The sequence below is a fragment of the Symphodus melops genome (assembly GCF_947650265.1).
Source record: "Symphodus melops genome assembly, chromosome: 7".
Classification (NCBI taxonomy): Eukaryota; Metazoa; Chordata; class Actinopteri; order Labriformes; family Labridae; genus Symphodus; species Symphodus melops.
In genome coordinates, this window is record NC_136697.1 from 9,510,263 (window position 1) to 9,537,664 (window position 27,402).

Sequence of the window (27,402 nt, forward strand, 5' to 3'; positions counted from 1 at the left end):
AAACAAAGCACACGTCTGTGTATTGTTGTCACTAACGTGTTTTCCTCATGTTTGGAAGTAAATGAATTAATGCTCATATCTTCTTACTGAAGCATGACAGAGAAACCATCTGACCAGAGACAAACATGTTTTTCACTCGTATTGTCCGTTTGCAGCTATCCACAGGGAGCCCACGTGTGTTTTCAGAGTTCTCACACTGTTTTTATGTGAATGCTGTAGTTTGAATCTCTTTTCTCCTCAGTTTGATACATGATGATACATGATACATTTAACAGCCTTGAACAGCTCTGAATACAGAATACTAATCTGAAGACAGCTTTTTATTGCATGTGACTAAATGTGAACTGTGGAATCGTCTATATAAGCTGAACTATATATTCACATCTAAAGACCACTTCAGTCTTCTCTTCTTTCTTTCTTACTTAGGGGAAATATGTTTTTCCATATCAGCGGATATAAAACTTTTTCTTTTAAAGAGCATGTAATGCAGAAAACAATGTTTGGTGTGTGTTTTGAATGTGTTAGATTGCCCAGCAGAGGGTGCAATGACTCAATCGTTCACCACACTTCAGCACTGTGTGCAGCACATGTAGCAGAGTATCCCCTGAGCAGTTTTGGAATACTTTTTTTTAAAAGTTTATTATAATGCTACATAATATTTACTCAAGAGATTTGTTTGAGACAAACTAATTTTAAGCTTTTTTGCAAAGTCGTTGATGCACAGTCTGCACAAGAAAGTTATTTTATCTTTATCGCACAATCCTTTAAAGCCTTCTATTTCATTTGCAGTTTTCTCTCTAAAAATCAGCCCTAACAATACCAAATGTGTCAGACTAAGAACAGTTTAAGAAGTATTATAGGGACAACATGCATAATGCAAGCAAAGCAAAACATGTCTCCTGTAGTTGTCATTATTTACACATTATTGATTTGAATTATTGAAGATATGTCCTTAGTGTATCTGTAAACGTATTGTGAAACATGACAAGCCTAAAGTTAGAAACCGCATGTGTAATCTCAAACTATGAGCCATGTTTAAATACTTCCTCTCTTTTATACATTTTTATATTGTTGTATTTTCTTTGTCTGGGAAGTAGCTAAATCTGTCAAACCAAAGAAATGGAGTGAAAGCAGTCTACAGGATTTGTCTTTGAATGTCAGTATATTATATGAATGCTCAGGTGAGGTGTTAGTTATTAGGCTACACTCTGCATAAGCATGCTCTTATCTAAATATACATCAACCATCTTTTTTCATCACAGGAAAAAAAAAAACATTAATATTGAAGCTGTTTACACTCTATGTTCTGCTACAGTTAGGCTATACAAAAAGTAACTAAATGTCAAACTCAACACCACAGACACCCGTACAGAATAAAACAGACCGTATATAGCATGATGACATTGTTTCACTTCACACACTGGCTGTTTTAATAGAACGGGCACTAAGACTGTCCTGGTGAGAATTTACTCTCACAGTAGTTTCCTTCTTTTCTGTGCGGCTACGTGTTGACGCCCTCACCTCCTGACGTCCCTCTGATTATCTTTCATTGGTTACTTGTTAGCTATTCAAGGTGAAGCGCTAGTGGGAGGGGGAGGGGGAGGAGGAGGAGGAGGAGGAGGAGGGAAGGTTTCAGGAGAGGAGAAATTCACTCCAGTCAGTGCGTAAGAACGCGTCAAGAAAGAGTGGTTGAGGAGAGCGTCACGAAGCCACGGGGGACTGACAAATCAATTTAAACTTGTACCTTCTTGAACACTTTTTACAATATATACTTTTTTTTTCTAAATTGACCTACAGCACACTAAAGGATATGATGGTGGAGGTTTCAAAAAGCGGCTCTATCCTTTTTTGCTGCTTGTTGCTGCAACAAGTGAGTATTTGAAAGACTTCTGACTTTTTATGCTTAGGTTCATATTAGCAAATTGGGATAATTATTTTGCACAGTGATGGATAACCGTGGGTCATAGATCGTTGCATTTTATTAATATTGTTAGTTATTAAGCGTTGATGCGTGACTGTGTTGGCTGCAGCGCAGAGGTGTGCAGAGGAGTGAGATATTTGACGTAATTTGGTAAAGTTTTCCTCACGTCTTTATTTTTTCAAAGACATTTCACATCATAGATAGGCCTAGCAGTTCTAGTTGGCTATTTTTAAAGTTCTAAAAATCAAAAAATGAAATCCTCTCCCTTCACATCACCATCGGTCTCTATAGGTTACAATCCCTTCAATTCCACAGACCTCGGAGGCAGAGCCTTCTAATTGAATTAGACCCCCAAACTGAACATTGTTCAGAGCTTAATTCATTTTCTGTGCCATTCAGGTGTGTTGTGCCATACTTGGCCTCCTTTTATAGCTAAGATTAAGGTGAATTATCAGAAGAAGGCAGATGATGCTTGTTTCCTCACACAGGGCTCTTGTGTGTTTTGGTCTCCAGTGAAGAAGCATGTCTGTTATGATGCATGCAGGAATTCAGCTGGAGCCTTTGGAAAAACATGCTGGCTTTTCTATCTCTGTGCCCTATTGCATGCTGTTTGATTGCCTCAGAGTGAGAATGAAGCAGAGGAGAGGATGGGAGGTGATGTTTTTGCTGGCAGGGATGGTGGAAGTGATGATCCCCATCATGATGATGGAGTGGAGGAAGTTTCTCTTGATACTCCAACTTGTGCTGCTAAAGGCAGCGCTGATCCATCACTGACAGGCTTTCCAAGTGTAGTTCAGAGGAAGTAACACTGCAGAGCCTGAGGAGTGAGATTTCTCATAACCAAGAACCTGGAATCACCATATGTGGTGGGGGAGAGGTTGCAGTCATATGTGCTCATTTCTTGGCTAACAATAAACTACTTGTCTGATTAATGCCCACAGAGAGGAGACTCATCCACCTAAGTAACATCCATAAATCTTTTGCTCCTGCAGCGTCTGTGCTTGCAAACCCCCAGTAGATTCAGATGAACTAGCCTCAACATTCACTTCACATGTTTGAATCATGCAAATCTGCAGGATGTGATGCCAGTGTCTCGGGCATCAAAAGGATGGATTGTGTCTCGACAGAGTGTGTTGGGTAGCAAGATTAATGTTATCATCATCTGAGGAAGACCCTGGTGTAGACAGTAATTTTTTTATTAGTAATTTTGAGGGAGCACATATTTTTCTCATGCATCATCCACACTTCAGTGAAAAATTATTATTATTTTTATTTCATGCACTTAAAGCAAACAAACAAAATAGATCAAATGAAAAAAAAAAATTTTGATCCATGATGATAAATGATCCGTGACTGTTTGGATGTAAAGAAAACAAATGGCTGTCTCTGCAGGTGTTCTCAGTGCAGAATCATTGCGACATAAAGAAGGAGCTTGACAAGCAGATGGACATGTGCCTGTCGAGGATCGAGAACAAAACCACAGGTATGAACTTGTGTGCGATTTTCCTGATTTATTCCCATTCCTTTTTTTAATGAACATGTAGGCTCTGATTGAAATGACACTATGAGCTCTAAAGACCACAGAAGCTGCTCAAGCCTGCCCTCGGGCTCTTCATTATACTTTGCATGGTTGAACGCTGTTTTCGTCCTGATGGCAGCACCTTTTTACACGTGCTGAGGGTCACTTTTAAAGTCAACTTTTTTTATTGATTATATTTGAACCCTAATTTTTAACAACGCTACTTACACGTGCACAGGACCATTTTTAGCAGAAAGAGACAGAGAACTTTTTTTGTTGGTAAAAAGACATTCAAAAGTGGCTCAAATGTAAAATGTTTTTGCTGCTTCTATCACAACGTTCCCCACGCGTTCACATTACAATTTTTTTAAAAGCATCTAATATTTAAAACCCCCCTGAACCCCCCAGAACTGCTACCTTATCGTGGTGGGGGAGTTTGAGCACTCGAATGACCCAAGGAGCTATGTTGTCGGGGGCTTTGAGCCCCCAGTAGGGTCACCCAAGGCAAACAGGTCCTAGGCGACGGGTCAGACGAAATGCAGTTCATAAAACCCCTATGATGAATAACATAAATAGGACCGTGACGTCGCCCGGCATGGCGGAGCCGGGGCCCCACCCTGGAGCCAGGCCTGGGGTTGGGGCCCGCAGGAGAGCGCCTGGTGGCCGGGACTTTGCCCGTGGGGCCCGGCCGGGTTCAGCCCGAAAGGACGACGCGGGCCCATCCTCCTGTGGACCCACCATCCACAGAGGAAGCCGTAGGGGTCGGGTGCAGTGTGGATCGGGCGGCAGTCGACGGCGGGGGCCTCGGCGACCTGATCCCTGGATGCAGCTTTTGGCGTTTGGGATGTGGAACGTCACCTCACTGGGGGGGAAGGAGCCTGAGCTTGTGCAGGAGGTTGAGAGGTACCGGCTAGATATAGTCGGGCTCACCTCCACGCACTGCTTGGGCTCTAGAACCCAGCTCCTTGAGAGGGGCTGGACTCTCTACTTCTCTGGAGTTGCCCGCGGTGAGAGGCGGCGGGCTGGTGTGGGCTTGCTCATAGCCCCACAGCTCAGCCGCCAGGTGTTGGAGTTCACCCCGGTGAACGAGAGGGTCGTGTCCCTTCGCCTTTGGGTAGGGGACAGGTCTCTAACAGTCGTTTCGGCCTATGGCCCGAACGGCAGTGCGGAGTACCCGGCCTTCTTGGAGTCCCTGGGAGGGGTGCTGGACAGTGCTCCGACTGGGGACTCCATTGTTCTACTGGGGGACTTCAATGCTCATGTGGGCAACGACAGTGAGATCTGGAGTGGGGTGATTGGGAGGAACGGCCTCCCTGATCTGAACCAGAGTGGTGTTCTGTTATTGGACTTCTGTGCTAGTCACAGTTTGTCCATAACAAACACCATGTTCGAGCACAGGGATGTCCATAAGTGCACGTGGCACCAGGACTCCCTAGGCCGGAGGTCGATGACAGACTTTGTGGTCATGTCATCTGATCTCCGGCCGTGTGTCTCGGACACTCGGGTGAAGAGAGGGGCTGAGCTGTCAACTGATCACCACCTGGTGGTGAGTTGGATGCGCTGGCAGGGGAGGAAGCCGGTCAGACTCGGCAGGCCCAAACGTGTAGTGAGGGTCTGCTGGGAACGTCTGGCTGAACCCTCTGTTAGCGAGGTCTTCAACTCCCACCTCCGGACGGGCTTTTCACAGATCCCGGGGGAGGCTGGGGGCATTGAGTCCGAGTGGACCATGTTCTCCACCTCCATTGTCAAAGCAGCTGCTCTGAGCTGTGGTCGCAGGGTCTCTGGTGCCTGTCGTGGCGGCAATCCCCGAACCCGGTGGTGGACACCGGAAGTAAGGGAGGCCGTCAAGCTGAAGAAGGAGTCCTATCGGGCGTTGCTAGCGCATAGGACTCCTGAGGCAGCTGACGGGTACCGGCAGGCCAGGTGTTCCGCAGCCCGGGCAGTCGTGGAGGCGAAAACTCGGGCCTGGGAGGAGTTCGGGGAGGCCATGGAGGAGGACTTTCGGTCAGCCTGGAGGAAATTCTGGCAAACCGTCCGTCGCCTCAGGAGGGGAAGCAGTGCTTCACCAACACTGTTTACAGTGGAGGTGGGGAGCTGCTGACCTCAACTGGGGATGTAGTCGGACGGTGGAAGAAATACTTCGAGGATCTCCTCAATCCCACCTTCACGTCTTCCACTGAGGAAGCAGAGGCTGGGTGCTCAGAGGTGGATTCGTCCATCACCCAAGCCGAAGTCACCGAGGTAGTTGGCAAGCTCCTTGGTGGCAAGGAACCAGGGGTGGATGAGATTCGCCCTGAGTATCTGAAGTCTCTGGATGTGCAGGGGCTGTCATGGTTGACACGCCTCTGTAACATCGCGTGGAGGTCGGGGACAGTGCCTCTGGACTGGCAGACCGGGGTAGTGGTCCCTCTTTTCAAGAAGGGGGATCGGAGGGTGTGTTCCAACTACCGGGGAATCACACTCCTCAGCCTCCCTGGGAAAGTCTATTCCAGGGTACTGGAGAGGAGGTTCCGACTGTTAGTCGAACCTTGGATTCAAGAGGAACAATGCGGTTTTCGTCCTGGCCGTGGAACACTGGACCAGCTCTACACTCTCCAGCGGGTGCTCGAGGGTTCATGGGAGTTTGCCCAACCAGTCCACATGTGCTTTGTGGATTTGGAGAAGGCATTCGACCGTGTCCCTCGCGGCGCCTTCTGGGGGGTGCTCCGTGAGTATGGGGTTCGGGGCCCTTTGCTAAGGGCGGTCCGGTCCTTGTACGACTGGAGCAGGAGTATGGTTCGCATTGCCGGTATTAAGTCGGACCTGTTCCCGGTGCGCATTGGCCCCCTGGCAGGGCTGCCCTTTGTCACCGGTTCTGTTCATTACTTTCATGGACAGAATTTCTAGGCACAGTCAGGGGCCGGAGGGGGTCCGGTTCGGGGACCACAGGATCTCGTCTCTGCTTTTTGCGGATGATGTGGTCTTGTTGACTCCATCGAACCCGGACCTTCAGTGCGCACTGGGGCGGTTCGCTACCGAGTGTGAGGCGGCTGGGATGAGGATCAGCACCTCTAAATCTGAGGCCATGGTTCTCGACCGGAAAAAGGTGGTTTGCCCCCTTCGGGTCGGTGGGGAGTCCTTGCCCCAGGTGGAGGAGTTTAAGTATCTCGGGGTCTTGTTCACGAGTGGGGGGAAGATGGAGCGTGAGATCGACAGACGGATCGGTGCGGCGTCTGCAGTCATGCGGTCGCTGTATCGGTCCGTCGTGGTGAAGAAGGAGCTAAGCCGAAAGGCGAAGCTCTCGATTTACCGGTCGATCTTCGTTCCTACCCTCACCTATGGTCATGAGCTTTTGGTCATGACCGAAAGAACGAGATCTCGGATACAAGAGGCCGAAATGGGCTTCCTCCGTAGGGTGGCTGGGCGCACCCTTAGAGATAGGGTGAGGAGCTCGGTCACCAGGGAGGAGCTCGGAGTAGAGCCGTTACTCCTCCACATCGAGAGGAGTCAGTTGAGGTGGTTCGGGCATCTGGTCCGGATGCCCCCTGGACGCCTCCCTAGGGAGGTGTTCTGGGCATGTCCCTCCGGGAGGAGGCCTCGGGGTAGACCCAGGACACGCTGGAGAGACTATGTCTCTCGGCTGGCTTGGGAATGCCTCGGGGTCCCACCGGAAGAGCTGGAGGAGGTGTCTGGGGTGAGGGAAGTCTGGGTGTCTCTGCTTAGACTGCTGCCCCCGCGACCCGGCCGCGGATAAGCGGTAGAAAATGGATGGATGGATGGATGGATGATATTTAAAACCGCTGAAACTATTACACAGTGCAGGCCATTGCAGTCTTTAATAAAAAACATGCATGCAAAAAGCCTGGTTTCAAGCTCTGTGTGCTCTTAGCTTGTCAAAGTTAGATTTGCATGTATTAACTTAAATCATGATGACACACCTACAGGATAGTTTAAACAGAGATGTTTGGGTGTGTGCAGGCTGAGCTACTGGGATTTTATTGATGAAAATAATTACATTTGATCTTAGTTTTTTACAGCAATGCATCACTTCTCATTGGGTCTTTGGGGGGGTGCAGCTACAAGTAGGGGGGTCTCCAACTAAAAAAACATTAGGATAGTAAGAGCTGCAGTATATACCTGTACATGTGCAGTCTGTTTAAGTCTTTTCCATTTCTCTTTTGGTAAAACCACATAGCCCAAATTATGGTGATGTTTTAAATTTACATGCATCTTCTCAATGACTTAAATCTTTGAACACTGTGACTCATGCTGTGTTGAGATTCAGGACAACTCGGACCCTGACTCATTATTGTTTTCAGTGTTGTCTATTGGTTGAAACAAATCACTGGCATATCCTCATTTAAAAGGCTACACTTAATCTGCTGTCCATACTGGCAGACCGAATAATAAAAGTTGCTCTGGTTGTTGGAGAGGTACCAGGTCAATTCTTGAGTATTGCCTATGTGCCCTTGAGCAAGGCACTGAACAAACAACCCCTCTCTCTGAGTAGCAGCCCCACTCTGGCATTTCTCCATTAATTCATTTCTGCAGGTCTTGTAATTAAGGTCCGTGTGAGAGAAGCATTTATCTCAGAATGTAAAAATTGTATTATTAAAGTATGGGTTTTTTTGTTGTTAACGTACAATCATTATTTCTGTCACCCTTTGAATGTAAACATGAAGAAATGATCAAAATGATCAAACAAAACATGTTTCTGATATGTTGATGTTACATCCGTTTTGAAAAAAGATTGAAATAAAGCTTGAGACTCTTAGACCTGGTTTCAACCTTTTTTCTCCTCTGTTGCTGTCTGGGTGTGATGTGCTGCTCACAATCAACACAAAAAGAAAGTTCCTCATAGAAACTTACAAGAGACCCCACATGAATCCACGACGAGCAAGAACTCAGCGACAGTGGAAAGAAAACGTCCTTTTAACAGGCAGAAAACTTGAACCAGCTGCAGAGAGGGAAAGAGAACAATCGATCAATTCATATTTATGAGTGGAGTAGCAAGTCGTAACAACACTTATCTCAGGAAACAATTCCCATACTACTTTTTCCTCTCTAATACTCAGGGACCTCCTGCTGACCACTCATAGGCTGTATACATTCTCTTTTATGTTGTTTCTTGTTTCACTGTTATTATTAGGGACCAAAGCACTGACCAGTGCGAAGGACCCTATTGAAACCCAAATGATTATTTTTTTTCCCTTTTTTGTTCCTTCCGTCTCTTTGACGCCATTTTTCACTGCCGGAACGTGAATGAAAACTCATCAAAATCTCCAACGTCATCGGGTCTGGCGAAAAATTTGATATTCTCGTCATTTCGTAATAAAAATTCGCAAAATGACTCAGTGGCGCCCCCTTCAAATTTTCAAAAGGGCCTCCCCATTGAGGTTTTTTCATCGTACGTGCACAACAATTTTTATGCACATTCAGCATGCGAGATCTCACATAAAATCCTCTTACACCCATAGTCAAAACCAAACAGGAAGTCCGCCATATTCTTTTTCAATGGCTAAAATTCGCGTTTCACAGGTTAGTTTTTTTTTTTTTTTGTCTTCATCATTGCTGCTGCTCCCTTTGTTTTTGTTGTAGTAGTTTGGTCATCATCCGTCAGCTTGTCAAATCTGATTATTCTTCCTGTCCAGCACTTTCTACGCACTAACAAATAAATGCATAAGATCGAGACCAAACACACAGACAGTCTTCACAAACAAACAGCAACTAAAACAGTGAAATATAATACAGAATCTTTACAATAATATGTGTTGAAATGTGTCAAGTACGCTTAAATCATAATATTATTGATATGACTGGTAATAAACTAAATTAAACTGACAGTGACAGTGTAAACTCAAAGGCTAATTTGTTGTTTACTTCTGATGAAGCTGTCGTGTCGCGCAACATAATTATAATCTACTGATGGATAATGATGTTTCAATGAGCCTCTATTTCCTTTGTGTGTAACTCAAACCCCGCTGAGCCTCAATCAAGGTATCATGAGACTCTGCTTACCTGCACACGATAAATAAAAGTCATCTAACGCTCATTATCACTGGAATGTAAACATAGCTGCCTTTAGGTTTGATTTAAATATAGCCAAATGCCCAGGTGTTGATTCAGATATCGCCTTTCTACTGATGATTCATCGTGAGCAGGTGTGAGGTTATAAAGTGCTGTGACCTGATTTTAGTTGCAGTTGTCTGTTGAATATAAACCACAGTTTATTAGAGGGGACAGGGAGCTGTTGTATTAGTCAGTGTTGGAGTGTTAACTCAGGTTAATCACTGTTTTGGCTTTAGTGACAGCTGACTGGAGCTGTCATGTTTCTGCTGCCATGGGAACTCCAGAGCTCAACCTTCACCTGGGGAAGGTTTCTGTTTGTCCCTGAATAGGAGTCCTCTCACACCGTTTCTGACATGAAACAGTTTCTTTCCTGTGTGTTTTAGCTCTCTGTGCTCTTTGTCTGACAGGCTGCAACAGGACGTGGGATAAGATCACCTGTTGGCCTAATGCAGAAATTGGAGAGGTGGTCACCATCCCCTGCCCCAATTATCTCTCCGACTTCTCTGCTGCACGTAAGAATTAAGATTATTTCTGCTATAACACACATTTGTGGCCTTATTGCAGGAAAGTGACGACATATTTGAATGTATTACACATAAGCTGAGCTTTATAGAACCATTCGGTGTCTTTTAGCTCATTTTTTGGTGGCCCAGCTTTAGTGTTTAGGTTCACTCTGCTCTTCTCACTGGGTGGTTTCAGGCCACAGGCAGTTTCTTTAAGTGAAAAAGATCTTAAAGGCTCCTTTAGGCTGTCTGCTCAGAATCACAACAAACTTAGCTAACACACAAAAGTGACGTGGTGTAGCATTCTTTAAAGGAGCTGTAGATGATGACGATTAAAATAACCTTGAAACTGAATGATGGACCCAGGTTTGTCAGGTCCTTAGAAACACAGCTCAAAAGAAACGACGTCTACAGACTTGTAAACGTGCACTTTTCTACATAACCTTTTTAAATTGACAACATGTTAGTGTTTTGTTTTTTAGAATTGCCTCCAAGCGACACAAAAATCATTAACTGCATGCTGAAAGCAGACTTTAAGGTATTGATCCAAACTTTAAATCAACATTTAAATCTATAAATCAAACCTAGAAGAAAGAGATATTGTTGCATTATTATTCCTGATCAACAGTCGTGACTGCATGGAAATAGACAATGTTGATTCCCTTCTTTTAATCGAGACAGGTTAGCCTTGCCAAGCTGATATAGAGACTACTTTATATTTCAAAACAAACTAAGCCCGAACCAATATACAGTATGAATATTCAACAAGTATACAGATTACAGAGGATATACTACATTATGCAGAGCCTGTAAATCCTCATCCTTTTGTTAAGAAATGTAAAATCTGATTTTCATTCAAGGAGGAAGAAGTTATTTGTAAATGATTTCAGAATAATTCAGAGGTTTTGGTCGCTTTGTGTCTGATGTTGCAGACATTCCCTGGCATTCGATATATTTGTCATTTCGACTATGGATATCTGAGACCCCTGAAAGTGATTACTAAAGTGCTTAACATCAAGAGCAGATGATGTCATTCTGGCAGATGACCAGCTGTAGTGTATGCGTTGTTCCTGGTACATCTCATATATCATAAAGATTCAAGTAAAACTGAAAACACATGGCATGGTGGTGTCACGGAGAGATCAACAGCTTCTCATCTGGCACCTTTAAAGAAACATAATTGTGTTTATTCATCATCCTGTAATCTAAGAGAAGCCTCAAAGGAAAGCAATACTAATTATATGAAAGGAACACCACTCTCCTGAGAATTCACTGGCTCGTTTTATGTTTGTAGTAGCTGCGATGATTCCTCATGAATGTCTGTTATATCTCCATTTAATTAATGACCACACTAAGGAGTTATTTGATTCAGGTCTCAGTGAGGCCTCTTTTTCATCTTCAAGCCTTAAGAAACGTTTGTTTATTGGAGTTTAGCTACTTGAAAGTGACTTGGTGACAATACAAGAAAGGTTTTTTTATATATATAACCTCTACTTCTTAATAGATGATGGATAGATAGATAGATAGATAGATAGATAGATAGATAGATAGATAGATAGATAGATAGATAGATAGATAGATAGATAGATAGATAGATAGATAGATAGATAGATAGATAGATAGATAGATAGATACTTTATTGATCCCGAGGGAAATTCAAGGCATCCAGTAGCAGTATACAGACAGGCAGGACACAAGACATTAGTAACGATACACACCCGCTGTCCCCCCTCCCCTCTGTATACAATAATCCCCCAAACAAGATTTAGCAGCCCCTATGTGACTAAGAGTAAACATAATTATATGTTAAACCTGTGCAGTTAGCATTAGCATGTATGCTGTGCTAGTGTGTGAATGTTTTAGTAATAAACTGACAGTATTATTGGAACTGTATTGTTATTGTGCACTTAAGAGCTGTTCCACTTTTTTTCGCATGTTTTTTGGTTTTCCTGACCACAAACACTCACTTTATGCATAATGTGTAAATGTGTGCCTAGCACACAGATCTCCTGCTGTGTTGTAAAACACTGTCACCTGAATTTAAGCTGTTACTATTTAAAAGATGCTGGTATCTTGTTTGTCTTAATCAATGCTTGGTGCAGCAGCAAAGTTTTTGATTAACTTGGAAAAGAAAACTGTGTAGCTAAATTCGACCTGCAGCAACAAATGGCAAACAAATAAAGTTAGCAGATAGCAAGGAAATCTAACATTAAGCATATTTCTAACAATGTCAGATGGTAACAAAACAAAGCTGAAGGGGAATCCATTGGACCAACATTACTACTAGTATTTAGGTAGCCAGAAACAACATTTGACCTATATGCTCTCTATATATAAACTTTATTACAGGCTCTAGGCCCAATAGGCTTTATTCCCTTGGTGGTGTAAATAGGGGTCAGTCCATTGTTATCTGAGTCATACATCCACTGATACTGTAAGAGATATCGGTCAGGTCTATTTTACAATCTGAAAGCCACTGAGAGAGACAGATCTTTCGGAAACTGTGAAAAAACTGGAATTATATCTGCAGTGATGAAGACACAAATAATGTCAAAAACGGCCTTTCCCACAGATTGGAGGGCATAGGTCTGAAGGAACATAATACAAGTAGTATTTAAGCTGTGCTTGAGTGATGCCAACATACTGAACCAGATAAACATACATTGAACATTTGACCTACTGAAAGGAGAACATGACTGAAAAAATAAAACCCTTTGAAAGTTCATCTTAATGAATCATAGTCAGATGATTTTAAATGTATGGAAACCCTGAGAACATATTATCTCTCCTTATAGATAAACCTGCTTGTTTTACTCAATAACATTATACAACAGCAACATATCTAAAGATGTGTTTTAGGTGTAACACATGTCTCCCAATTGACTGAGAAAATAATTAACAGAGCCTTTGTGCAGGAAGAGTTCATGTTTAAGTCCTTGAGATTGTACTGAAGGAACCGTTTCATATTGAACCCTAAATTGTAGTTTGAATGAAACCTGGTACAGTTTCTATTCACAAAACAAATCAGAAACTCACTCCTGCATTTATCCGTCATGTTTGCTGGAAGGTGAATTTGAACACATTTTTGTAATCATGCATGACTGCAGTGATTTGTCACAACAGAAATGATGAGGGGTTCCTGGCCCTGTTATTTAGACCCCCCTCCCAATCATATATAGGTCATGAGAGGAATTGCAACCAGTGATTTATCAGCTGAATCTGGAGGCTCAGTGTTGAGCAGAAAGGTTTTCTGGGAAGCTGTGATGTGACCCAGATGGGAGATAGAGTGACCTAAGAGAGGAGAGCCCTCCAGGGAAAAACATCAGGATTTATGGGGTTAAAGGGAAAAAACATTTGACTGAACTGTTAACAGTTTAGCTGGATGAAACTGGGCAAGGACCAGGATGAGGCAAAAAAAAAAAAAGCTTTAAGGTAAAACAACAGGATTATAGGTCCTGCATTGAACGTTGAAGAGCGTGGTATCAATTATGTAGTAAATCAACACATCAGTGCAGGTCTGTGCTGGTTAAACCTGCTCTACCCTCAGGTCATGTCAGGAGCACTTAATTAAGGGATGCTGAATGTTCTGGTATCCTGTGCATCATAAATTACTTTCCCTGTCCAGTAAGAGTCTTGTAGTCTCACAGAAGCTAAGAAAGCAGCCGTATTTGTTCACCTTGACCACTGCACTTTCTTCACTGTATTCAATACGTCCTCAAAGGTTTCAGAACTCCAGGAGGTCAGACAAATATATATTTTTAGGCCCTTTTGGTATGTCTGTGAGTATGTTGCATATTAATTTCACTGTGTTCACTTTTAGTGATTTTGCAAAAGACTCCAGTTATTGACACATGCAGAGCCATTCCTTTTTATAAGCCTTACACACACAGACAAAAACAAGCGTTACGAAACACGGCGCCACAGAGATTAAAGGCGAGTCATAAATTTAGTTGAGATAGAGTTTACCATTCTCATGAACTTTTTACCTAGTAGGTCTAACACAAACACACAGTCATCCATCTCTTTCAATCACACTGAGACTCAGAGTGACAGAGTGCTGGATGAGTTCAGCCTCTTTATATTCAGTTTAACCGAAGCTGATCGTAGCTTGCTAATATGGATCTTCCCCGAAGCTATAATTATACTTAGACAAATGCAACATATCCAGTACAGTCAAGCTTGAATAATTCCTCGAAAATTAAAACAAAGACGGGGTGATTAACTTGTTTTCAGCTCTTCTTGTTGTTGTGCATGTCGCTGAAAATCCTTGCCGTCATGTTTTTGGGGGATGATGAAAGCATTCTTCTGGCAATCCCTCAAACAAGCCAGATTCAGCGGTGGCATGGGCTGAAACAGCACGGGCTTATGAGCGCCTTTGTGTCTTGTCATGTTGTTTGAGGAAGCTAAGCCTCTGTCTTCTCTGCAGTGCGCACTCAGGTATTTGTGAGGCGAACATATTTTAATGCCAAACACACTCCAAGACTCTGGATTGTTGGTCATTTCCCAACTCGGTCTTGATTTGATAGCGTATGTGGAGGAAAGCGGTTGGGAAATGTGAGGAATGTCCTACATTTTGATGAATGCAGCGCTAATCAAGTCAGGGATTAAATGGACGCCAACTCACGCAGCTTCTGTTCTTTACTTAGAGGATGGAGGTGAGGAAATGCAACAAATAAATATTACACAAGAGACTGAGCAGAAACCCAGAGGAGTCAATGCGTGCCTCTTGCTGACAACAGGATGAGATATGCCTCACGCATGTAGTTCGAACAGTTGCCAATCTGATTATGATAAGTGTCAAATTTGAACTTTCATTTCCTTCCTGTCCTTAAACAAAAGTCAAAACCTCCAATTTATCAACAGATGCGCACATGTGACACTTTGGAAGAAAATGTAATGTAAGTGTGTCTGAGAGCTTTTAACAGGAATAATAATTTTATTATGTGTGTGGGTTTTTTTTTTTTTTAATAACTTGTGTCCATTCAATCAGCTGAACATTTTATACCATCATCTTTGATTTCATTTTGTGACTATTTTGCATCATTTGAGTCTTCAGTAAAAGGTATGATAGACAAACTGGAGCCACAGTAAGAGATGCGACACTGAATGTTTTAATGTCTTCAGTGATGCACATTTACTAAAAGAAGCTCTACTACGACAAGCTTGGCACAGAGTGTTATAGAGCATAACTCTGATTTAGATCTTTCTTAAGTGACATTAATAGATTGTTTTTTTTATGTTCCCACTGTATAGATTTTATTTACTTATAAATAAAGAGAAGAAAGTGTTGGACAAGACTTGAATTCTAAAAGTCACATATCTGTTTACGTATTTTCAGTCTGTACAATTTGTTTCTTTCATCGAACTTTACTGAGTTCAAGTCTACTCTACTCCATGGCACTCACTCTAACAACAACACACTTTGCTCCTTTACTCACCTAAATCCAACTCTTCTCTGCAGAACTCTTGAAACTGTGAAAGTGCTATGAAGAACTTTTAAAACATTCAGCTTCAAAGCTCTTCTCTATTAGGAGCTTGAGTTACCACGATCCTCTACTGAGCTCAGACCTGCTCTTCTCTTCAGACCTCTACCTCTCATATCTGAGCTCTAGTGTTCGGGGGTTTAAAGAGCTCTATGCTGCTCTTGTCTTTTATTTTATATTAAACTCTTTTCTAATGTACCTAGTTTACAGAGTTTAGTCTATTAAACGCCTGTTTTATTCTGACTATTATGCAATGCTGCATGGTCTGCGATTCTCTACTGTTCTGTCTGCTGAAGTGTATTGTACTGATCTGTACACTGGTGGGCCGTGGTGCTCTGTTAGTATGTTCTCTGGTGAGCTTTAGTGCACTTGCTTTTATGATAGAGAGCTTTTCTTAACTCTGAAGAGCTCACTTCCAACTAATACGCCATGAGAGTACTTCACTGAGCTCTAACCGGACACACAACACTTAAATGAACAGCTCTTCACTACTGGTGTGTATTGCGCTGTAGTTTTGCATCCCACTCTTGAGCATGTGAGCTCTGTTTCACTTGACTGAGTTTTACAGAGCTCTACTCTTTGGACAAAATTGTACTTTTGCACTACAGTTCTTTTGCACTGTACACTAGTGAGCTTTATAAAACTTATCTCTGGAACACTTTGGTTTAGTATCGTCTTTTCTTTCCAGCTCACCTCTACTTGACTGCACTACTGTGTTCCTGTAATCTGCTCTGGGATGAAAACTCTGTCTTTTCTTTTGGGTCAGTCCAATGCACTTGGACCTTTTACATCTGCCCCCATGAATAGGACAGAATAAAAATATCTCTCTGCTCGACTGCTGGCCTCCTGGTTGTGTATATGTGTATGGCTGTGTGTGCAGATTAATTATGACACAGATGGAGGCACATACACAAGGGAACAGTCCCGACATCTCTGAGCCAGTGGGACGACTGATCCCGTTCAGTCACTCCTTTCATTTCCTTTTAGTTTCATGAAGTATTCCTGTGAGACACATACATCTCAGCCTGACATCATTAAATGTGAGTAAATGTAGAAGTTTTGCCTTGTGGCTCACTCCAGCTCCTCCTGGAACCAACAACAAACACATTCACATTATATGATAAAACGTTCCTTTTAATTGACGTACACTGGGTCCTCCTCAGAAGGCTTTTTTTTTTTCTTCCAGCCAGAGTAGTGTTGAATAGTCCCTCTAACCCTTTGCTCATTAGGTAACCTGTCGAAGACTTGCACTGAGGATGGCTGGACTCCAATCAGTATAGACTCCTACATATTAGACTGTGGATTCAATCCCAACAACACCATGGAGAATACGGTCAGTGAAGCAGCAAGGATTCAAACTCCTCCTGTCCTCTGTTGCTACTTGTGTTCAACATTTACAGTATATTGCATTCCAGATGTATTCTTTGAGTGTAACTGAGTGTGCTTTCTACAGGGAGAGTTCTTTAACGCTATCAAAGTGGGTTACAGCATCGGTCACAGTGTTTCGCTCATATCTCTGACGATCGCCATCTTGATACTGTGTCTCTTTCGGTAAGCAGGTCCATCAAATGCTACTTAATGTCCCCTATGTGACACAAGTCAAACACCTTTTCCCATCATTTAGAGTGATAAAAACCCTGTTGTCCTCTCATCTCATAACATATTTCCTGCTTTTTATAGAGGCTTTACAATGTTTTTCACAGAGTAATGTGACTCTACTCGATTTTGTGAGGCAAGATTTGACATAGTTGACATTATCAGCTGTTGCAAAATTTCTCAAACAAAGCCATTGACTGCAAGGAGCACTTTTGCCGAGCATGTTCTGTTCTTGACTTCCAGTCCTGGGGTGGAGGGTAAAAGTGTTTTTGTTCTGGCATGGTACAGTATACGTTTAAATGGCAGGTTTGTACAGCTCCTAAAAACAACTCCCTCTGCTTATGTAGGAGAGATTACATTTGGAGTATTTGTGTGTTTCAGCTAAACAACAAGAAATGTGCTTACTTGTCAGGCTGATGAAATGTTAGTGATTTGGACTGTGAAATAGAGACACAGGATGTGAGTAGCGTCTGCTGCTTACACTGTTTATGTTTGGATGCAGATTGGGCGTTGAGGCAGCTGGTTGATACTGTATGTCATCCTGATTGGTTTACACTATTTAACCCTCAGTGATAAGCTCACTGGAAAGACATTTGTCCGAGAACACCCAAAAAAAGAGAATTTACATTAATGACATTTTCTCTGTAAACTCCCTCTTATTTGTTCCTGTTTATCTCTGTGCTGAATGTGTCTCACACTTATGTTAAACTGGAAAGTTTCATAAACCTGCATTTAGCTTTTCTGACAGTTAAAGGGTTTAGATGTTGCTTAATATTTCGATAGCACAGCTTATATTGACTGTTCAACTCTGATGTGTGCTGCTATAAATGAGGTCAGAAAAGTTTCTATTTTCCTAGTCTGATTGCATTCTTGCCAAAGAAACACACTTGACCCAAGGATACTTATAAAAGTGTGACCTTTGTTTTTATTTCTCTTTTATTTTCTTAAATATTGTCTTTAAAGGGTTTATTTATACTCATGTATGTAGTGTGTTTTTCGTGTTTTAAGTATTCAAGTTTATTACATTTTTTAATAAACTGTGCAGCACTTTAGTAAACTACAACATGCTGTCAATAGGATTAAATTGAAAAGTGTATAAAAAAGCAAATCTTTTCTTGATTTGACATCTCTGCTCTTACAGGAAGCTGCGCTGCACAAGAAACTACGTCCACATGAACCTCTTTCTGGCTTTTATTTTGAAGGCCGTGGCCGTTTTCATCAAAGATGTCGTTCTGTTTGATGTCGAGGAGACGGAGCATTGCCAGTCAACTGTGAGTATGCAGCCTGCCCTGTTCTCCTGGAGGCTCCCGTCTCACCAATGTGTCCATTTTATTAACAGAGGCGTACGTTTCATTGATTTTCCTCCCTGTATAATAACAAGTCGTGCTTCATACTGTAGCAAACCGTTCATGTGATGGACGAGCAGCAGCTGGCTGTCAGTGTCTGTACCCGGCAGAGGCCAACTGCATCTCTTTAATTACTCACTCTGCCTTTACTGACTTTGATGCTTTGTCTCAGAGTTTACTTAACGTGCGAGTGCTCAAGTGCTTCTGGGTGTAACCAGTGTTTGCCAAGTCCTTCCACTCGTGAGATGTCGTTTCCTCTTTCAGCTGTCCAGCAGGATGTCGTGAATGTTCCTGTTTGCGGAACATTAAGCCTGAACTGAGAGAAATGTCAATAAAACATGTTCTGAATTACATATTTTATTCACTTTATTTGACGACATTCTCTTACTGTACCAGTTTATTAAGTTACATACGGTAAACATGTAATATATGGTAGGTTCGATATACTCAAACGGTGTAGTTCAATTTGATTGATCAAGTCACCTACGTCACGGGTGTGTTTTCTCAGATCTTGCTCCAGCTGAATCCACGGCTTTATTACCACAGAGGATTAGAAAGGGACACTGTAAATCACCTGCTTTACTGTCTCTAAGTGCTGCTTGTTATTGGTTGAGTTTACAGATGTCCTCTGCATGGTACACAGGCTGTGCTGATCCAAACACAGCTGTTCACTCTCGCATCTGTTCCCCAAATCAACAGTGAAACATTCTTTTTGGGAAAAGCAACAAAATAAAAGGGAACACCTCTAACTTTACAAATCAAGATCAGTTTACTTGTTTTAAAGAGCAAAGCCAGAGTGAAAATCTAAAATCTCATTCATGCAGGTAGTATTTGTAAGAATACAAATAACCCTGACCCTGATGAAGGCCACAATCTGAAACGCGCCGGTCTAATCAAGTTATTAAAGCTGATTTTCATACGACAAGTGTTGCTGGAGCTGTTCCTCAGAATCCAGTCCTGGACAGGAACCCAAGAAAAGCTCTTCACAGGAGTAAATGTGATGCAGGACTTATGTGAAATCTCTACAGGCTGGTACAAATCTTAAAATAGAATAAATGACAATATTTGTTAGAATTACTTTGGCAAGAAGAATTATTCTGGATACTAAATGTAGGACGACAAAACACGAGTGCCTCTTGTGGACAAAGTATTTCCGTCTTTCTTGTTGTTGATTTGTCCTGTACATGTGTAAGTCGTGTTATCTCACAAAAATCTGACACTGTTTTTGCAGCATGCTTTAAGTGTTTGATGAAATTGCACTGTCCCCTTAAACTAATAATAATGATAATAACAATAATGATAATAATAATAATAATAATAATAATAATAACATTAGACACGGGTCATATAGTCAACAGCATTTAATCCTCACATGAACAGAACACACATCACAATCAGATATGAAAAGCTCTTTTGAAGAGGTGAGTCTTGAGTAATGATTTAGATGCGGATGTGTCAGTGCACTGTTGAATATGTTTGGAAAGTGAGCTTCAGAGGGAGCCATGGAGAAGGCTCTGTGCCCCCAGGTTCAGTGCTTGGTTCTGTGTGGGGGAGATAAGAGGTTTGGCGAGGAGAAGGAGAGTGATGGTGGAGGGGAGCAGGGAGGTAAGAAGGGGCCTGGTGGTTGAGGGCTTGAATTGGATATGACACGGGACAAGGAGCCAGTGGAGCTTTTGCAGGACGGTTGATGTGTTCACAGGGTGAGAAGGTGTGCAGCAGAGTTCTGGATGTATTGGAGTTAATTGAGGATTTTGGATGATGTGCCGTGAAGGAACCATGTCTCTAAATCACTCAGGGTTTACCTTTACAACCTTGATCTGTACTGAATTGTACGAGCAGTAGCTTCTACCTAATTTGAGCAAATGATTGCATTGCTAGTGCTTTGTGAGTCTGCGAGCTGTCTGTTGTTCTCTTCTGATGCTGTCACTGTAAGCTATTGAGTAACTGTAACAGAGCGGGTGGTTTTTTTGTTGGTGGCTTCAGATACATAAACATGTATAACAAGTACTCTTTGATTGCATATTAAATCAGTGTAGCAATCATTATTAGTATAATCAGCCTCTTTGTGGAGGTTTCTATTGTTATCTCATTCTGCTCATACTCATTGAGATAATTAGTCTCCTCGTGGCTCCTTTTAACAAACGACTGCTGAGCCTCTCAGATCGTTTTTTTTTTACATGTGAGGCATCAATACTAATTTGAGAATAATTTATTAAAAGAATCTCTGTATTGCCAACATAATTTGTCTTCATTTTTCAATCTAATCATATTAATTCATTGACATTGAAACAAGCCACTGACGTCTTTGTTCTCCTGCAGTTGGGCTGTAAGGCCGCGGTGGTCTTCTTCCAGTATGGGATCATGGCGAGTTACTTCTGGCTGCTGGTGGAGGGTTTCTATCTCCACACTCTCTTAGCCGTTTCCTTCTTCTCTGAGAGGAAGTACTTCTGGTGGTACATCCTGATTGGTTGGGGTATGTGCCATGCAGCATCTATACCATATGTTGATGAATACAAACATAATATCATTTGCACAGAGATTTAATCCATCACCAATAGCAACATTAGATACTCAAATTCCCATTAAGTCACCCGGCGACTCAAATGTCTGTTTTGTCTTTACTCGAACAGATACAGCACACATGATCAAATGTACATGAATTTATGAGCCATGTTTTGTCCATTCACAGGAAAATACTCTCTCTTTTTTTAATCTGCATATGAATGAGTCTTGCATCCAGCTTTAGATGAGCGGCAGCTGGCACTCTGCTCTTGTTGTTATTATTGAATGTCCTGCCATGCTTTTGATCTTCTCAAGGAAAAAAAACAATTCACAACAATATGTAACATAAATAAGTGCTGAACTGAAGTGAATTGGGTCGGCTGTGTCTCAGTTGGTCGGGAGCTCCTGCAGCCACATGTCTGATCTGCACTTAGGAAAGAACTTAGAAGTTCCTCCCGCTGCTTCGTATAAATGTTTATAAATGGGATTACACACTTTACACTTTACAAAGCAATGTCTGCCATAACTGTGTGAATGGGTAGGTGTGACCTGCTGTTTAAAAAGTGCTTTGAGTTGTCAGAAGAATATAAAAGCACTATACATGCTCAAGTCCATTTGTCATTTACCAAGTGAAAGATCCAACCCTTTTTTTATTTCAACATTTCTATTTAATAGATGCATTTCTCAACAAGATGCCCTTTTGTAAGCTCTTAAATGTAAAATATCTGTATTCATCCAGGAAAGCCTCTTTAAATATTTCATCCATGGGGCGCCAACAGCCTAGCGGTGATGTTGTCCCTTATATGGAGGCTGTAGTTCTAGTTCTGTCGGAGCACACTCTAGTTTCTCAGTGAGGTGGTCCGCACCTTTCTCCTACTTTCCCCTTTCCTGACAGTTGCAGCGGTCACAGGTTCAAATCTAACCTTGGCCCCTTACTACATGTCATCCCTCTCTCTCTCTCTCTCTCTCTCTCTCTCTCTCTCTCTCCATCTGCTGCCAACATGTCTTGTCTCTATTCTGCTTTCCTATCCAATAACAGCCAGAAGAAAATTTCAAATATTTTGTCCATATTCCTCCTTCAAATACTTACTCTAGCCTCTCAGGCTTTACTTTCCATCTTACTTAGAAGTGTATTTAATATTCCTTCCCCATATTTATTTTTTTTCTGCTCAGCAATAAAATGCTATAAATAAGCCTGAGATGTTGTGTCTACCAGCAGGAACATGGAAACAAGCCTGTGACTTTCCTGCAGATACCAAAGATAAACAAATATTGGCACAGAGCACACAATAAAAAAAACAATTATATGCAAAAAAAAACATTGCTGAAGCTATAAATGCATCTAAAGATTGAACTGGTGTGCACAAGCTCAAGCCTCACTTTTATTGTTTGTGTTGTGCTGGTTGTTTGAACTGTTATTAATGCTAGTGTTTGTGACGGGGCGAGTATTTTAATGTTGTTCATATTTCTGCATTTTAGGGGCTCCAACCATCTTTATCTCAGCGTGGGTGATTACCAAGGCTTACTTAAATGATCCCGGGTCAGTGAGTCATTTATGTTTTTTTTTTAACTTGTTGATAAAAGTGACTTATTGGTATGATGCTTCAAAAGGCACTTACACACTGAACTCAAAAATAAAAAGGTTTGTGATGATCTGATAATCTACAACACAAAGAGATTCGATCCTCATCGTAAATAAATCAAGAGCTGAGCATTTCATAACTTCACTACCAAAACAGGAAGGCGGATTTTTTAAAATGCCTTTAAGAAAATGTAACTTACAGCGCCTATCATAAGTAATGTGAAATTTCCTATTAAATTCAGCGACCGTCTGTTTACCTCACTCCTTGTTACTCAGTTCTTCTGATTTCTAACCTCACCTGTCCTTCTGCTTTTGTGACCTCATGGGGAGGTCACAAAAGCAGAAGCAGCTGTTCTCAGCACTATGTTCTCACTTTCTTAAGACCGTGTTCCCTTATGTCACCTTTCCTTCTGAATTTCAACCCTAACCCCCCCATCTCATAACCAATGTTTCCTCAGCCAATGTTCCCCAACCCTGTGTCCTGCATGTTGACTAACCTGCCAATTTTATCAGTCCAATGATTCCTTAGCACCATATTCTCTCAGCCTTATGTTTGCTTTACGCTGCAATCTCTGCTGTTAAAAAAAAGAAGTGCAGAAAGCTGCTGAACACCCAGGAAGTCATGTACACACCATGTCCATTTTGATGCACCTAACTCTTATGTTCCCTTAGCCTAAGTATCTTGAGTCCTTCGTCCTTGCAACCTGGTTTCCCTCCCTTGGATCTCCTTACCACTGTTTACTCTTTTTAAGTTCCTCCTATATTTACTCTGCAAAATCTTCCATCACTCGTATCATCTTTTACCAACTTTTTTTCTCAGTCATATAATCTCTCTGCCCTGTGGCCCCTGAACCCATGTCCCCTTTGTGCCATTGTCTTTTGTTCCCTCAGTGCAATGCTCACACTTGTTCCGTTAACCCCGTTCATTATATCACATCACAACATCATTGCTTCAAGAGAAACAATCATGTTTTCCTTTTTTTATGTTAAAAGAAGCTCTTGTGATTTAGACACTTTGAAGTCACATATTTAAACACATTAATAATCAATGTTCATCATACGAGTTCATTAGTCGTCATGCAGGAAACTCATGCTGTGAGTTTGTTTTTCTACCTCTGCTTATGTAGTTAATGCCCTCTGTCTTCATGGCAAAATTACAGTTTTTTACATCAATGTATGTTTTGACAATGTCAAGAATTTGTTTGTATTTACATTGTTTTCTCTCCTAACAGCTGCTGGGATATAATTAATGACAGGCCATGGTGGATCATCAAGACGCCTATTTTAGTTACCATACTTGTGAGTTACGACGCCTCATCGTGAGCAACATTTTAGAAACATCTCTGTATAGATTTAATTACATCAACAAATCTTCTCAATCCCCCTTTTACCCCGGCAGGTGAACTTCTTCCTCTTCATCTGTATTATCCGGATTTTGCGACAGAAAATGAACTGCCCCGACATTGGAAGAAAGGAATCCAATCAGTACTCGTAGGTTACCAGAATGTCGATGTCGATCAAAGCATGGTGTACAGTTATACTGTTATTTGAGTTGGCACTGAATGTCACGTGTAAAAATGAAACTCTTTTTAAAGTGAAAAGTTCAACCCTCAGTCTATCTTTTGAGTCCTTTTCAACAAGGATTGAGTTTTTTTGTTTATGACACTTTCTATGTTTTTAGGAGACTGGCTAAATCCACTCTGTTGTTGATCCCTCTCTTTGGAATAAACTACATCATTTTTGCCTTCATCCCTGACCACATCCACCACCAAGTGAGGATGGTGTTCGATCTTATTCTGGGATCATTTCAGGTAAAGTCTTATAACAGAACACACAATGCGTGAAGCAAGCTGTCAGACACATAACTCGGCAAATGTAATACTAAAGCAGCACAGTTTAATAATCAATTAAATGATTTGATGCCTCTCATTCATGTTTGCTGTGTACACAATGGCCAACTTGTGTTGTGGCACCATAGACTATATAAAAAAGGACGGCACACAAGCTCTTGAGAAGTAAAATCTCAAGATTAAGATCTCAACCTCTTGACTGGCTGCAGTATAGGTCCTGCCTCCACCACATTGACATATGAAACATGGGGCAAAATACACATCAAATAATTAAATAAATGTAAAAGAAGATAACAGGACAGGTTGAAACCACCATCGTACAAATGTAGAAACTCAGCCATCGCCATCCTGATGACTTCCTTTAAAAAAGAATGAAGTCAAACTCCCTCTGTGGTCATGGTCATGGCATCAGCACAACGTCAGGTCTGATGTCAACTCAGTGTCAGGTTCTGAGATTAGCCAAATTATGGGACATGACGTCAGATCAACATTTTGACATTTGCTAATTTCAAGGATCTGAGCAGGTCGGGATCTAACTGGTCGTGTCTTGGCTCCATATAACGTCAGCAGCACATTAGGTTTGCATCTGTTGTGGGGAATATTTGGCCTCATTTTCTTTCCAACAAAAGGAGATGGAGATTTATTGTCCATATTTATATACAGTCTATGTATGACACCAGATAGAAAGCTGTGAAGTAAAAAGATAACAACTTTGCAAATTAAGATAATTTTGTCCTGATAAAACAAATAACTTGTTTAGCTAACATATTTTATATGCCAGAAGAATTAGGTTGCTGATTTACTGACAGTAAAATTGAATTTGAACGCTAAGAGCCAAGTGCAAGGATTGATTTCAAGGGATGGAACTTATTTTTAATTTATAACCATTTAAACGCACTATGATATCTCCTGGGAACATTTCCCAGAGATCTGCATGATGAACCTCCTGTCTTGAGCCTCAAGTTGTACATAATCTAACCATCATTATTCATGCACAAGCATGTTGAGTGTTTCCCCAGCTGTACTATCATATCACACTGGTATGTCTTTGACAAGCAGTTCTTATTTTATCTAGATTTCTGTCTCTTTTGCAGGGTTTTGTTGTTGCAGTTTTGTACTGCTTTCTAAACGGAGAGGTGAGTACATCTCTTCAAGATGTTTACTATCTGTTTTATGTCACTAAATCTCATTTTCTCTCTTCTTCCCGCCTAATCCTGTTTTCCGCGTCCTCACCCTCTCTTTCAGGTACAGGCGGAGATCAAGCGTAAGTGGCGCAGATGGATGCTGCAAAGGTTCCTGGGTGCTGGCACTAAGTACCAGCAGCCCTCTATTGGCAGCAACGGCAACAACTTCAGCACCCAGATCACCATGTTGACCAAATGCAGCCCCGCATCTCGACGAGCATTGGAGTGTCAGGAGCACCTCTCTGCCATCTGAAACCATCGAACAAGTCAGCTTTTAGTTTTTCTCATTTTTCACTGAAAGCATTGCTCAAACGTGTTGTTGCAATGCAGGTCAATCTGGTTACTGAAGGACTATTGGACATTTTAGTGCTGAAGCTGATCAGCGAAAGGCACTGAAACCACTTTAACAGACAGGACCAGTGAAGTAAATCGGTGTAATATTTAAGTTCATGATAGCAATGAATGTCTTAAAAACACACTTGCATCACCATTATAAAAGACTGTTCTTTTACTGATACAGGTAAACAGTTTGCACTGCAATGTAACACATACAGCTCCATCTGATGTGGAGCTGTGACGGACAGAACAATAGACAAGCTGTGTCCTGTAAGAAGAAGATGTTTATTAAAAGGGCGTGTTGCACCAGAGAACTCAGAGCACTTAACCTAATGGCCTGTGTTGCTTGGAGGAGCAGTAGTAACACCATGAATGACATTGTCATGTTTTCACTGAGGAGGAATCTATAGTATAACCTGTTTAGTCGACCTTCCTCTACTGTCTAAGACGGTTTTACACGGAGCAAACACTCAGCTGAATTACTGCCGGAAAACATTCCAGAGGAAATGAAAAAAAGCTCCTGATTTTGAAATGTATCTCAGCTTTTAGTTTAGTCTAAGTGCACAGTTCCTCTGCAGATGTTCAGTTGTACTATTTCTGCAGCTAATGGAGCAGATGTTTTCAGTTATTAGTCCACTCTAGACAACATTATCCATTAACATGTCAGTAGAGAGTCCCCTCAATTAACTGGATTGCTTGCACAATGCATTTCATTTAATTGATTGTTTTTTTTATGTAGTCTGTCGTATTCTGTTCCATGTGTAAAGATTGGATAAATATATTATTGTGCCGCGCTGTTTTTTAGCGATGCTAGTGACAGCGCTCCTGGACCACTTCAGTCAAGACTGCAATGTCAAAACTCTCACATAGATCAACGTTAGTTTCTTTGTGATATTCATGGTCCCCCAGAGAAGGACTCTTAAAGACCATTTGACTTTTCCTCTGGCTCAAGGTTAGATTTCTTCTTAAATATGTCGTAATTTACAAGCTGATTGGGATTTTTTTTAAATAAGTTTATTATTCCCAGTAGAAGAGTCCTTATGACTTTGGTTGACTCCTGACTCTTCTCTATTGCTACCACAGAGATGATATTTTAAAGGAAATGTCTCAATGATAACTTGATAAATAACCATCAAATATAGTTGAAATAACTTTTAATGATTACGGTAATGCCTTAACTTTTCATTCATTATCAGGAGAAACATTTGTCCAATATATTTATGTTGAGCTGTCACTAATGACATTCCCCTACCCTCAGCTGTCCTGTGTGTTATGGAAGCACGTTAACATGTCAGAATAACACGGCTGACACAGTAAACTTTACACCCTCTGATCATTAGCATGTAAGTTTTGCCAGTGTGAAAATGTTAGACCTGAAAGCACCGTCTCACACAGAGCTTGACTATAGAGTCTTCATTTTGTTGATGTGATTTTGGTCACGGTTAAGAATATGTTTTCTTCTCTTTCACTGCTCAAAACAAACATTCAAAAGACGTGAATGTGTAACATTTCATGTTACTGCATGATGTTCC

General features: G+C 41.6%; 1 protein-coding gene across 1 annotated transcript; it reads left to right on the forward strand.

Moving 5' to 3' along the window:
- The first annotated feature begins 1,673 nt into the window (after window positions 1-1,673).
- Window positions 1,674-27,333, forward strand: LOC306826228 (vasoactive intestinal polypeptide receptor-like). The gene is made up of 13 exons (XM_079347417.1): window positions 1,674-1,870; window positions 3,314-3,404; window positions 9,896-10,000; window positions 16,704-16,807; window positions 16,928-17,025; window positions 18,212-18,341; window positions 20,736-20,889; window positions 22,398-22,458; window positions 23,733-23,799; window positions 23,900-23,991; window positions 24,182-24,311; window positions 25,445-25,486; window positions 25,596-27,333. The coding sequence occupies exons 1-13, from the start codon at window positions 1,811-1,813 to the stop codon at window positions 25,785-25,787; spliced, it is 1,326 nt and encodes a 441-aa protein (XP_079203543.1). The 5' UTR covers window positions 1,674-1,810; the 3' UTR covers window positions 25,788-27,333.
- Window positions 27,334-27,402: the final 69 nt, after the last annotated feature.